General features: G+C 41.2%; 1 protein-coding gene across 3 annotated transcripts in view; it reads left to right on the top strand.

Annotated features, from left to right (window-relative positions):
* KCNQ2 (potassium voltage-gated channel subfamily Q member 2) overlaps nucleotides 1-14,561 on the top strand; it is a 165,594-nt gene that overhangs the window by 99,306 nt on the left and 51,727 nt on the right. For all 3 annotated transcript variants that reach the window (XM_069072604.1, XM_069072603.1, XM_069072605.1), the window contains exons 6-7: nucleotides 11,977-12,087; nucleotides 13,951-14,046. In XM_069072604.1, the coding sequence (XP_068928705.1) occupies nucleotides 11,977-12,087; nucleotides 13,951-14,046 (207 nt within the window). The remainder of the gene's footprint in view (nucleotides 1-11,976; nucleotides 12,088-13,950; nucleotides 14,047-14,561) is intronic.

Here is a 14,561-nt window from a genome sequence, read left to right as displayed (position 1 = left end):
GAAAAATCTCAGGATATAGCTTGTATTTATGTGGATATGAATAAGAGGGCCCTCAGTTTCTATACTAATATTCATCTACCTGGTACATGACAACTTTTAATCCATCTCATTGAAAATACAGAAGATGCAAAAAAAAAAAAACCTCATAGGACCCCTTAAATAAATGCAGAAAACATACCAAGTCTTCACAGTAGCCTCGAAGCAATCACTATAATGTACCTCCCAGTCTGATGAATGCCTGTTGCATAGGCTTCATATTCTCATAGCGCCATTTTTGATTTAGGTTTCTCCTGGAAAGGAAAATACTTGGAGTTGCTAGACAGGCAAGCTCTCTTCCCACTGGACCCATACCATGTGAATAACTCACTGCAATAGTGGAGTGCAAAGTCCAAGGCTCCAGCATTTCCAGATGGTGTCTTTGGTCCCTTGATTTGGTGTTACCCAGCATATGAGGATCATTTCCACGATCATCTCCTCTTTCCTTTGTGTGCAGTACCAAAGAAATTCCCCTTCATTTAATAGATGATTTGACTCCTGAGCCCTTGAACTTGGTGCTGCTCCGCTGAAGCAACTCCTAAGTCTGGCATTGTCCACACCATACTCCCAGCCCCATATCTTGCCTGAAGGATAGATTCTAGGCTTGTACTGCCCATGAAATTCCTTTTCCCTTCTCATGTTCCATTCTTTCTCTGGATTCTGAGACTCTTAAACTTAAGACAGCTAGAGAGGCAACTCTCAGGAACTTCTACCGCTTGACCATGTGGCTCCCTTCTCTATGGCTGCCATATGCCTAAGTCCTACTCTCACCTCTCCAGGCCTCAGACCAGGAAATCAGCATCGTACAGAAATGCTCCTCTTCAGCCATGTGGGTGAGCAAGTGCATATGTTTCTGCCTCATGGCCACTATGAACAACCCCTTTGGAGGGAGCACTCCTAAGTCTAATTCTGTTCTTAGCTCTGCTGTGTTTTCAGAAGAAAGAAAAAAAGAAGGACCCAGAGAATTTGTTTGGTTCCTTTTATAGGCCACATCAAAGCGGTACAAGTTGGAGAGATTGGAGTGACTTCTTCCATGACAATTAGTCTCATAAAGGGTGTGAGCCAACTCCTTCCTCTTGGGGGTAATGCCCTTAGTGAAGCCCATCCTCCAGGAAGTACAAAAGGGTTTGCAATACACTCAATATTAGGATTCAACCAAAATAAAATATAAAAAACATGTCATCCTCTAAGATCATCAAATTGGATGGGAAACTCTCATAACCAACCCCGTCCTTACACATGTTTAATGTGTGTGATAACTATGAAACATCTTTCATCCTTCTCTCTTATCACCTCCCTCTTCTCATGCTTTCTAAGTGAAACCATATCATTGACTATAATATATGTGTCCTTTAAAAAAGGAGTCTGTAGATGAATCCCTCTTTCATCTCTAGGCAGGCCAGGGAAGTCTCCCTGGGGATAACTTTTGGTCAGCTAGAGGCTGTGTTAATGAAGAAACATTCTGAAAAGTTCTCTTAAATTCTTTCCAAGGCATATACAAGGAAAAGAGAAAGGCAAGATTGTCTTTGGGGTCAATTTTATTTTATCTTGTTACTTATGAGATGTGCCAGCTGGTTGGGCATGTAAGGATATGAATGAGTGAGAGAATGAATAATATGATTTGAACCTTTGAGATTCTAGTGTTTTCCTGACAGGAGATAAATTGATTATGTTATTACTTAATGCATGTTTGTTGACTGGTTGACTAATTACTTATTCATTTTTTATTCTCTTAAGAATTTTATGTATATTCTAATAGAACAGGGTAGCCTATGAAAGGATAGGAAGCATGCCATTTTAGAAAGGCAGAGAGAGGTACATTACATAACCAAACTCCAGCTTATTTGGAACAGAGCTCTGCAGATACTTCTGTACACGGCCAGGATCTTGGAACTATTGACTGCCAGCATCCTTTGGAAAAGCCTGAGAGAATAAGGGACGTTTTAGGTCTTATTAAGTATGCAGCTGTCACTGACCTTGTGACAGAGTTATTACCATCTAGCACCTTGATGTACTTGAGCAGCTAGGTGATACAGTGGATAGAGCCCTGGGCCTGGAGTCAAGAAAGACTCATTTTTCTGAGTTCAAATCTGGACTTAGGCACTCACTAGCTGTGTGACCCTGGGCAAGTCACCTAACCCTATTTGATTCACTTTCTTCATCTGTAAAAGAAGCTAGAGAAGAAAATGGCAAACTGCTCCAGTATCCTTGCCAACAAAACCCCAAATGAGGATACCTAGTCAGACATGACTAAAAATGACTGAACAACAAACCTTGATGCGTTCTCACCTTACACCTCAGCTAACTTACAGTCCAGCTCAATTCATGAAACATTCAAGCCCACTCTTAGTTGAGGACCTTGCTTCATACTTTACTGAGAGAACAGACATTTGATGAGAGCTCTCTCTTTGTCCCCTTTCTACATATCAACACCATTGACTGACAAAATCCACCATTGTCTCCTTTACTCCATCCTCTGAGGAAGAGGTGACCCTTCTTGCTAAGGATTATCCTCTCCACTTTTACCCTTGATTCCATTTCCTCCCACGTTGCCAGCTATCCTGGCCATTTCTGTTTCTAATCTTTAATTTCCCCATACATATTGTCTTTTGCCCTGCTGCCTTTGAATATGTCCAAGCCTCCTCCATCCTTAAATAACCCCTCACTTTACCCTACCATACCCTGGTAACTTCAGAAAGAGCAATTTCAGTTGAGTGATGAGGTTGGAAGCTAGACTCAAGGCAATAAGCAGTGAGTGAGAGGAGAGGAAGTGGAGACAATGAATGTAGACAACTTTTTCTGGGAGTTTAGTTGTGAAGGAGAGAAGGCATATGGGGCAATAGTTTGAGGGGAAGATAGGGTAGAGTCCCATGGCCTTTTTCCAATCCTCGGTCTTTTTTTTTTTTTTTAAAGCAATTTGGGTTAAGTAACTTGCTCAAGGTTACACGGCCAGTTATTTTGTGTGGGTGTTAAGTATCTGAGCCTGGATTCGATCCCCAGGTCATTCCGATACTGGGGCCGGTGCTCTTACTCACTGAGCCACCTGGCTGCCCCTCCAATCCTCGTTCTTTACCTGTATATTGCATTTGACTCTCTAGACCACCCTTTCCTCCTAGATACTCTTTCCTATGGTTTTCATTTTACTGCTCTCTCTCAGTTCTCCTTCTACCTCACTCGTCTTCTCTACTGGATGATCATCTATGGACTGCCTCCCAACTGTGGCCTTTTTTTCTTTCTTTCCATTATTTCATTAGTTCACTTTTGGTGAATAAATTAATATTCAGGGATCAGTTATCTTTGTAGAGATGATTTCCAGCAGCACTAATCTCTGTCATAACTAAGGTTCCCCTCTTAACGACTATCTATTGCACATTTCAAATTGGATGTCACATAGGTATCTCAAACTTAACTCGTCCATATTAGAACTCATCATCTTTGCCCCCAAACCCACCCCTCTTCCTAACTCTCTGATTTCTGGGGAGGACACTGCCATTCTCCTAACCACCTGGGTCCAAAACCTTGCGGTTATTCTTAAGACCTCATTCTCCTTTATCTTGCATGTCTAAGTCGTTGCCAAATCTTATCTATTCTATCTCCATGGCACCTCTCAATCTATCCCCTTCTCTTCAGTCATATGGCCACCCCCCCATTTCAGACCCTCAACTACATTTTGTCTGAACCATTACTATAACTTCCTTATTGATCTGCCCATCCTATGTACAGTGTATTCCTAAAACCCTAGTCTGACCATGTCACTTCTCTGTTCACTCCAGTGACATTTTATTGCATCTAGGACCAAATACAAACTCTTCTGCTGGGTATTTAAAGCTTTCTACAACTAGACTATGGCCTATTTTCTGGGTTTATTACTCATTAATCCCCTTTTATGTATTCTATGTATCGGCCAAACTGGCCTACAGGCTGCTCCCCCAACTCCCATCTCTGCACCGTTGCCAGCCTGTTCCGTGCCTAGAATTCACTCTTTTCTCACCTCCTCCTTTTAGAACCCCCAGCTTCCTGCACAGCTCAGCTCAGACGTCACCTCCTACATGCTACCTTTGCTGTTCCCTACCCCAAGTTGTTAGTCTCCCCTCCTCAAGTTATCTTGTATTTATTTTGTGTGTGTACATATATGTTGTCTTCTCCCTCTGCCACCCCTCTCCCAGGAGAATGCAGGTTATTTGAAGGCAAAGATTATTATTATGGTGATGTCTTTTTATTCTCAACCCCTGACAAACTTAATAAATCCATATTACATGATTGGGACGCACAGTACAGAATACAATTCCAGACATACAGGAACAATCAACCAGGTAATCAGACTTTCCAGAGCTGCAGTTCTCAGTCACAAAGAGGTCTCAGCAGGCTCTTTTGGGTTCCTTTGGGCAATATATATGGTACAACCCCCACATAGAAGCTTGTGCTCTGCCTGTTCTTTTTTTTGGAGGGGGGAAGGCAAGGCAATTGGGGATAAGTGACTTGCCCAAGGTCACACAGCTAGTAAGTGTCAAGTGTCTGAGACTGTATTTGAACTCAGGTCTTCCTGACTCCATGACCAGTGCTCTATTCACTGTGCCACCTAGCTGCCCCGCCCCCCTGCCTGTTCTTAATGACAAGTAGCTTCAGAGTGGAAGAGAGGCAGGTGCTCTTGATGGGTCTATTGTGAGTGGCTGTTGTTTTCCTGGCCCACCAATCAACTGACAACTTCCTGTGTGATATACAAACACTCTACAATGTACCATGACTCTAGGAGAGGATTATTAGAGGAGGATTATAAACTTAGATATGGAAGGGACCTTGGAGGCCCTCATTTTACAAATGAGGAAACTGAGGCTAAGTGACTTACTAAAGGTAATAAGTACATGGGGGAGATGGAATTTGGAGTCTTCTGACTCCTGCACAGAGTGGGCAGTGATGACTGCCCCTTGCTCACTGGGCAGTTGCTGTTGATGATGTCCATGGGTGAGGCAATGGCCAGTCTCTGTTACCTAGTGGTATCAACCTCAAATGGAAAGAGATCCCTGTTGGCCTCATATTAACCTCAAAAACCACAGATTAACATTGTTTATGTCATATTGTGTTTTTATTTATTTTGATAAACATTTCCAAATTACATATTAATGTGGTTACTTGTACTAGGAGTTTTGTCAGTCACTTTTAGTTTATAGACCTGGAGTTTGATACCTCTTGGACCCATAATTTTTAAAAGAACTTGTCAGAGGAAGTTGACTTGGGCCTAAGTGACAGCTGAATTAAAATAAACCTTGCTAGGGGGGTAAGGGATGTAGGTCAAGCCTAGGAACTGAAAACACAGTAGTCCATGTATATGGAACTCACCCTTCCTAAAGGCAAAGAAGGAGCCTACACTGATGAAGAGTCTGGGTTCCTAAAGGTCCCGTGTGATCTGCAATAACTTGTGGTGTGTTTTTCATTCATTTGTCTTATTTGTTGTCTCATTCTTTTTTAAAATTCTAGTTTATTTGTTTTTAGTTTTCAACATTCATTTTCATAAGTTTTAAATTTCTTCCCCTTCCTCTCCTTGTCCCTCCCCAAGATGGCCTGCAGTCTGATACACTCTACATATACATTCCTATTTAGCATATTTTTACATGTCATGTTTTATTGTCGTCTCGTTCTTATATAACTTTATTGTCTTTTCAAGAACTCATTAGATTGCTGATCAGGCTGTCTCTAACAAGGTTCTTTGCAATCTTTTCCAAGCAACTGGTACAAGGTGACCAATGTATATGGATTTTTCCCCTCTTCACTCTTCTTCCCACTGAGGCTACAAGCAGCTAATTAATTTGATTTTTCCTATAACCCCAGTCTCTAATGCAGAGCTGCCATTTCCAGAATTTCTGAAGAGATCCTTCCCTTTTGGAGGGAAAAGTTGGCTAAACCAGTGTGTCAGATCTGACTGAAGCAAATAGTTTTGAAATTTAAGGGAGTATTTTTTTCACTTTTTTTGAGGGGTGAAGGCAAGGCATTTGGGGTTAAGTGACTTGCCCAAGGTCACACAGCTATTAAGTGTATCAAGTGTCTGAGGCAGGATTTGAACTCAGGTCCTCCTGACTCCAGGGCCTGTGCCCTAGTCACTGTGCCACCTAGTTGCCCCTGTTCACTTCTTCTACTGTTGGGTTCATTTCCCCCCATGTATTTCTTTTTTTTTATTTTTAGTTTAGTATTTTATTTTTCCCCAATTACATGTAAAAATAATTTTCCACATTTGTTTTTAAAATTGAGTTCCAAATTCTCTCCCTTCCTCCCCATTTCCCTCATTGAGAAGGCAGCCAATTTGATCTAGGTTATACCATGTGTTTTTTGAAAGGGAGCTTGGCAGAGTCAGTAAGACCTGGGTGGAAACCACACCTCTGAAATATGCTGGCTGTGTAACCCTGGGCAAGTCACTTAAACTCTAAGTTAGCCTCAGTTTCCCAATTTGTAAAATGAGGGGATTGGATTCAATGGCCCTTAAGATTCCTTCCAAATTTAAATCTATGATTTTATGATAAGTGACTTAACCTCTTAGAGCCTCAGGAAACTCTCTAAGACTGAGCTGAAGAGCAGGTACTGCTCTGTATAGGGAAAGGAGTTCCCTACGCCATTGAAATCACAGATCCAGTATGAAAAACAATTACAAAGCCTATTCCTATCCTAAAGCAGGGGACAGAGGACTCTTTGGAATATGGGGACAGGATGATACTCTTGGCTGGGGTGGGGGTTCTCTTGTTACTCCTGGACACTTGGACCAGACAGGAAAAGTGAAAAAAACATTTCCTGAGCCATGGAACTCCTTCTCAATGATAGGCTTCCATGAAGCAGTGGTGCTGGTGCTGGCAGAGTTGTGATGGAAGGAGCAATGGATTCAGGAGTCAGGAGACCTGGCTCTTAATCCCAACTCCACCGGTGGTAGTTGTTCGACCCTGGGCCAGTCATCTAAATTCTTTGGTCATTAGTTTTGCCATCCCTCAAATGAGAATACTAAGACCTAGCCCATGGGGTTCACCACAATTGTAATGGAATTCAGTGAACATTTTTTGAATACCTTCATTGAGCTGGGCAAGGTACAGGTTCCCCAGATTAACAGGACACATTTCTTGTCTTCAAGAAATGCATAGCCTCATAGGAATGATAAGACAGGAACACACTCAATAACATTACAAGGCAAGATGTGATCAGTGCTACAGAAGTAGCACTTGGTATTGGAAAAAGTCCTGAGGGACTTCAGAGGAGGAAGAGGTCACTTGGGGCAGAAATTGGTCAGAGGATGTTGTGATGTCCAAATAAGAGACAATGTAGTGTCAGAGATGGCCTCTGACATTCTACCAAACCTCATTCTATAATTCCTGGAGATAATAGATGTGAAAAGGCTCCTTGAAAAAAGATCGAAGAGTTTATTACTGAATCCCAGTAGCTGCAGCTATTTGATCTATTTCAAAACCTGTAAAACGGAGGGAAACAAGTTGTTTTTAGTGCTTGGTCTCAAATGTACCAAGAGCACCAACCCTAAGCCCTATAAAAGACAGGAGAAAATAGGCAATGGCAATGTTTTCTTCCCCTCAAAATGCAAATCATCTAAAGTGGTCGCTGGTTTTTCAATTTTACCACTTGAAGTTATAATTATGTAAAATATGGTCATTAGTTCCAGCCCAATGGAAATATGCAATGCAAATTTGAATAATGCAAGCACTTAAGGTGGATTCAATATTTGTACTTATAATAGGACTGTCACTGTACCCATATCCCAGGCTGGACCAGTGGGTTTTCTGATGTTCCTATTTTGCTGGGATGACAGCAACCCTGTTTACTTTCACATATGTGATATTTTAAAAAATGGAATAACTTTATATGAGAGATAGGTTGGTCTCACTGTGCCCACTGAATATATGGGGAAACTGAGGCCTAGGGAAGGCTTAGCTAGAAATCTTGTTATGCTAGATTTCCAGTTGTGTCATATCATCCTATGATATCATATGATAGTCATCAGACTATACTGCCACCTTGTGTGTGGATAGCAGCTCATCCTCCGAATAAACCTCTTGGCAATCAGGGCTCTCCTCAATCTTGCCCCAACCTACCTTTCAAAATATGATTTACCACTGTATTCCTATGGCATTTTTTGCCTCTATCAAATTGGCCTGCTCTTTGTGCTCTGACCCACCTTATATATGCTCACTCCTTCCTGGAATACCCTTTTTCATTCTTTGTACTTATCTAAGTCCTACTTCCTTAAAGTCTAATTAAACTACAAATCTTTTGTGATGTTTTCCCTGACTGCCCTCCCTCATGATTATCTTTTGTTTTTTTTTGTGGAGGCAATGGTGAGTGGGTGGGAGTTAAATGACTTGTCCACAGTCACACAGCTAGTGTCTGAGGTTGGATTTGAGCTCAGGTCTTCCTGATTCCAGGGCCAGTGCTCTATCTATCTAGCTGCCCTAATAATCTTTTGTTTTTAAGAATTCCTGCAGCACTTATTGTTCAAACAATATTAGATTCTGTTATTTATATTTAAAGTTTTTTTTATGTATTTCTTCTGCTTCTCCTAATAAGCCTCCCTGAAGGCAGGAACTATGTGTTATACCAAGAGAAAGCATTAATTCTAGGTCACAGGCTCTGCTTGAAAGCCACATCTGTCTTCTGTTTTCTACCTCTCAGGTCCCTCATCATCTGTCTAAGCTCACCTTACCTGGGCTAGGTGCCTCTTCCCATCAAAGCCTCCTCTGATGCCCTAGTCATTAGTGATCTCTTCCTTCTCAAATGGGCTCACATCTGACTTAATCGTGTCAATGCAGTGATGTGCCACAGTGAATAAAATGATGGCCTTGGAAACAGGAAGAACTGGGCTCAAATCCTGCCTTAGACACTGCCATGTCACTTAACCTCTCTAAGCCTCAGTTTCCTTATCTATCAAATGGGGATGATAATAGCACCTACCTCCTAGGGCTTTTGACTAAATGAGATAACATACTTTGTAAACCTTAAAGCCTACAGGGTGTCAGATGTGAGAATGGTGGTTAGGAGAGGGATTAGGGATGGACAAATAGAACTTAGAATCATCAGCAGAGACATTATAGTTGAACCTAAGGCAGCTGATAATCACCAAGAGAAATAGTATAGAGGGAGAAGAGAAGAGGGCTCGGGACAGAGTCTCAGGGTACCCACAGTTAGAAGGTATGACGGGGATGAAGATACAGTAAGGGAGACTGAAAAAGAATGGTCTGACAGGTAGAAGAAGAGCCAGGAGAGAACAGTGTCACAGAACATAGAGAGAAGAAATTACCAAAGTGAAGAATGATTGACAAATCAAATTGACGGTGTTAGAGGCTGCAGAGGGATTAGGAAGGATAAAGACTGAGAAAAGGCTATTAGATTTGCCAATTAAGAGATCATTGCTAACTTTGTCAGGGATTGTTTTAGTTGAATGATGAGGTCAGAAGCTAGACTGCAGAGAACTAAGACAAGAATGAGAGGAAAGGAAATGGAGGTGCTTACTGTAGATGGCCCGGTCAAGTTTGGTCATGAAAGGGAGGAGAGATAGAGAAGATGAGATGTATCAAGGGAGGGTTTCCTGAGGACTGGGGACACATGGGCATGTTTGTAAGCAGGAGGGAAGCAGCAATTAGGGAGACATTGAAGATGAGTGAGAATAGGAATGCTAGTGGGAGCAATCTGCTAGAGACAATGGGATGGAATAGAATCACCTATGAATACAGAAGAGTTTTCCCTGGCAAAGAGAAGGCACATTTTCCTGTGATGACAAAGGTTCAGGAGAAGACATCTGGGTGACATGAGATGAGAAGAAGAGGAGAACAGGTAGCTCTCACTGAGTAGCCTCAATTACTGAGGGGTTTATTTATGTCTAAATATTTATATTTAGACATTATATAATTACATGTAATATATATTTATATGATATATTTATATTTCATATGAGGCAAAGTTCTTTGCTGAGGGGGTGAAGGGAATGGAAGCTATGGGACATTTGAGGAGGGATGAAAAGGTTTAGAAAAGCTTCTGTGGTGAGTTAATAATAAGAATAGCTAGCACTTATATAGCATTATAAGGACTGTAAAATATTATACCTCTATTATCTCATTTGATCCTCACAACAACCCTGCAAGGTAAGTGCTATTATTGTTCCCATTTTATAGATGAGAAAACTGAGGCTGTGAGAGGTAACGTGACCCAGGGTGACACAGCTGGTGTCTAAATCAGAATTTGAACTCAGGTCTTCCTGACTCTAAGTTCAGTCCCATGCCATTTAGCTGCCTCTTAACCCCTATGTGTATAGGTACACACACATATGCACATGCACACACATACCCTAGAGATTGATTTGATGGTCATATAGAGACATAGCCTTAGTTGCAAATTCTTCAGATAAAACACCCAAACTTTATTTGAAAGTGCAGTTGTTGATGCTGCCTCCCTGTTCTCTCAGGTGTGAAATGAGATGGATTCATTTATAATTCATTTGCCTGATGGGCCATGTCGGGAAGATAGATGGTGTTTTTAGAAAACATTCAGTGTGATTGTTACAGAGGCTGGAAGAGAACACCACTGATGCTCTTTGCATGACTGGGGGCTCTGCGCCTTTCTGACGTCCTATCTTTCCTATGTCATAGTCTTTGGGAAAGGAGTGTGTGTGTGTGTGTGTGTGTGTGTGTGTGTGTGTGTGTGTAAAATTCAAGTTCTATCCTACAGTGACAGAAAACTCTAAGGCATCTAAATAATTTGAGCTCATTTCTGTAATCTGGAAAATTGGTGTGCTTTCAGTGAGACCCTGTTTGGATATTTGGTGTTTTTTTTTTCATTGTGAAACAAGGACAGATATTTGTGTTACTGAAATTCTTTTTTCCCCCATTTTATTTTAAAAAAATATGAACTCTGGGGTGGCTAGGTGGCGCAGTGAATAGAGCACTGTCCCTATAGTCAGGAGGACCTGAGTTCAAATATGGCCTCAGACACTTAATACTTACTAGCCATGTGACCTTGGGCAAGTCATTTAATCCCAATTGCCCTCCAAAAAAAAAAGAATAAAATAATATGAACTTAACAAACACCAAATGAAACTAACATTTCTATATACAGTGTAGAATAGGAGAGAATTGCTTATAAAGCTGCAAATCTTTAATATGTAGGGTTTACTTTTCTTCTTAAGCATATGTAATAAATTCAACATACAACTTTCAAAGCTGTCCTACTTTTCTGTGATTCCTTCTGGTATCTTCTTTTTTGAGGAAGGGGAAAAGGAATAAACATTTATATAGTACTGATCATATGTCAGGCATTGTGCTGAGTTCAGCTTTACAAATATTATCTCATTTGATCCTCATAACAACTTTGTGAGGTAGGTGCTGTTATTATCTTCATTTTATAGCTGAAGAAACTGAGAAAAAAAATTAAGTAATTTGCCCACAGTCACACAGTTATTAAGTGCCTGAGGCTGGATGTGAACTTCTGTTCAAAGTGCTCCATGTAGGTCCTTTCATGGAAAACAAAAACAAAACTCAGAGCACTGCTTTATCCAATCCTTGGGGGTAGGAGGGACCCTTGTCTCCTTCTACCCTTCCCACCCATTGAAAAAAAAAGAAAATAAAATCCTTGTTCTCCATATGTATAGTCAAGAAAAAACCAATTCCCATGTTATCAGTGTCCCGAAATGTATGTCTCATTCTGCATTTTGAGTCCATTGTCTCTCTGTCAAGAGGGACAGCATATTTCATTATGAGTCCTTTGAAATCCTGACCAATCAAAGTTGTTTGCTTTACATTGTTGTTTTTACTGTCTACCTTCTTCTCCCAGTTCTGCTCACTTCATTCTGTATCTGTTCATATAAATCACATCTGCTGGGAAAATTTTCCTATTCTTTATTTAATACCATGTTTAGCAAATAGCCCTAAAGAAACAAGTTTGACTACCTGGTGCTTGTTGTTCCAGATTACTTTGACTACCATTGGGTATGGCGATAAGTATCCCCAGACGTGGAATGGACGACTGTTGGCTGCTACTTTCACCCTCATTGGAGTCTCCTTCTTTGCTCTCCCTGCCGTAAGTCACTTGCCTTTGCAAGAGGGCACTCTGAACTTCTCCTATAGGATGAGCCACTCGACATGCCCACCTCTCTCATTGCTTTATACCTTCATGCTGATTGCATGGGAGATATAGGAACTGGTTTCCAGACCTTAGATAACAGGACCAGGAAGCTGTATCACTTCGTAGGGTGAAGCTTGGGTGATTGTGATTTCTGTTCCCATCAGCCACATGTCATAACATCCTGAGGAGATGCAGAAGCACTCCTCAGATCTAACCCTGAACAGTTACTTGTACTGTAGTCAGTTTTACAAATTATCTTGACTCAAATAGAGGAGAGGAGGTAGATTCATCAAAGTTAGAGTATCCATTTTGGAGAGGGCTCCAGTTCTCTGCTGCTTGACAAGCTCATAAAGGTAACCTTTGATTCTTAAAAGCTACTCCAGCAGAGAGCAAGTCCTGGAAGGTCCTACTAAGCTGGAAAGGCTTTAGTATAGGCCTGATTGTAAATTATGAGTCTGTAGTTTAAGGATCAACCCAGTTAAAGTTGCAGTGGCTCATTGCTAGACAATTGAGCACAATGTGCTGAGTTTAGTGGATAGGGCACAGAACTCAGAGTCTGGAGGACCAGGATTCAAATAAAAATTCCTCCTGTGTGATCCTGAACAAGTCACATAACCTGTCTGTGACTCAGTGTCCTGATCTGTAAAACAAGGAGGTTAGACTTGGTCTGTAAGGTCTTCTCTGGCTCTCAGTCTATGATCTTATGAAGACTCAGAAACATCCCAGATAGGGAGTGTTTTCTGCTTAGGTGGCGGAAGACCAATTTTGATGAAATCATGAATCCTTGAAGTAAGTACAAAGAATTTTTTTTGGCCACTGCACCACATTTTGGCTCCCACCTAACCAGGTTCTCTGTGGAGGGTAGTGAGTGCCGCCTTTTTTTTTTTTTTTTGAGGGGAAAGGAGGTACCTGTAGTTTCATCAATTTGGGGGAACTTAATGGTGTGGAAACTCCCTCCATCAATACAGAATTGATACAGAATGGCAAGTTGTCTGTAACTTACAGACAACTTAAAGAGTTGCCTGGGAATATTAGGAGACTAAGTAACTTGTGGTTATACAGGTAGTATGTGTCATTGGAAGATTTAAACCTTGGTCTTTATGGCTCTAAGGCCAGTCTTTATCCACTGAATCATGTTGCCTTTTGGATGGGAATGTAGAGAGCTAAAAAGTTTGACTGAACTTCTGAATATCATTTGACAGACTGCAATATTATCATAATTTTAAAGGTTTTTTTGTTGAGCCATTCTTTGATCTAGTAATTTTCTATTATTATTATTATTATTTTTGTTGCTTTTTTTGGAGGGAAGGCAGAGCAATTGGGATTAAATGACTTGCCCAAGGTCACACGGCTAGTAAGTGTTAAATGTCTGAGGCCAGATTTGAACTCAGGTCCTCCTGACTCCAGGGCTGGTGCTCTAATCACTGTGCCACCTAGCTGCCCCAATTTTCTATTATTTTAGAAGTTCTCTTCTCCCTCAGTCTCTTGCTGTTCCTTTTACAAAATATACTACCAGTGAAAACAGCTTTAATATTCTAGAGACAATCAAATGGATTGCCACATAATTTCCACATAGTTTGGCCTGTTCTTTTCACATTTTGTACTAAGAAGCCATTTTTGCACTCACATGAACGAATGATTATATTGAGGACTTCTGCTCAAGGAAATGAAGGTGTACAGTTGGGGCATTTGGAAACTGTGTAGGGTACATGTTGAGCTACTAGGAGGGCAAAAGGCAGATGGGGAGCCCAGACAGACATAGGAATTATGAGAGAGTTCTCCTAACCTACCCCATGATAATAAATCTCTGAATTTCAGGGAATTTTGGGTTCAGGGTTTGCTCTGAAGGTCCAAGAACAGCATCGTCAGAAGCACTTTGAGAAGAGACGAAATCCTGCAGCCGGCCTGATTCAGGTATTGCCTTCCTTACAGACAACTTAAAGAGTTTCCTGGGAATATTAGGAGGGTTCCTCTGAGATACAGACCAGGTGCTTGGTCCCACTCCTCTGAAGCTATGAAAATGGAGTCTTGGTATGAATGAAAGGACCAAAGAGACACGAGCTCTTTGAAGTTGTCAGAGGCCGTAGGATGGGGTCCCTCTGGTAGTAGGATTGCAGCTGGGTGGTACAGCAGCTGGAGAGCTGTCCTTGGCCTTAGGAAGACTTGAGTTTGAATCCTGTCTCAGACAGTTATTTACTAGTTACACGATCCAGGCAAATCTCTTTGTTGTCTCATCTTTGGTTTCCTCACTTGTAAATTGGGGAATAGAGAATCTATCTTAGAAGGCTGTTGTGGGGATTAAATAACATATGGAAAGCACTTTGCAAGCATTTAACTGCCATGTAAATGCTGGACCTGTAATTTCCTCAATGTAGGGAAGTTCCTGATGAGCAAACACCTACTCCTGAAGATTGACAGATTATTGACAA

Source organism: Petaurus breviceps, unplaced genomic scaffold (genome assembly GCF_028583685.1).
Source record: "Petaurus breviceps papuanus isolate PSGF00001 unplaced genomic scaffold, PetGlider_PUasm1.0 90847, whole genome shotgun sequence".
NCBI classification, from domain to species: domain Eukaryota; kingdom Metazoa; phylum Chordata; class Mammalia; order Diprotodontia; family Petauridae; genus Petaurus; species Petaurus breviceps.
The sequence above is the reverse complement of the archived record's forward strand: the minus strand, read 5'-3'. Positions and strand labels throughout refer to the sequence as shown.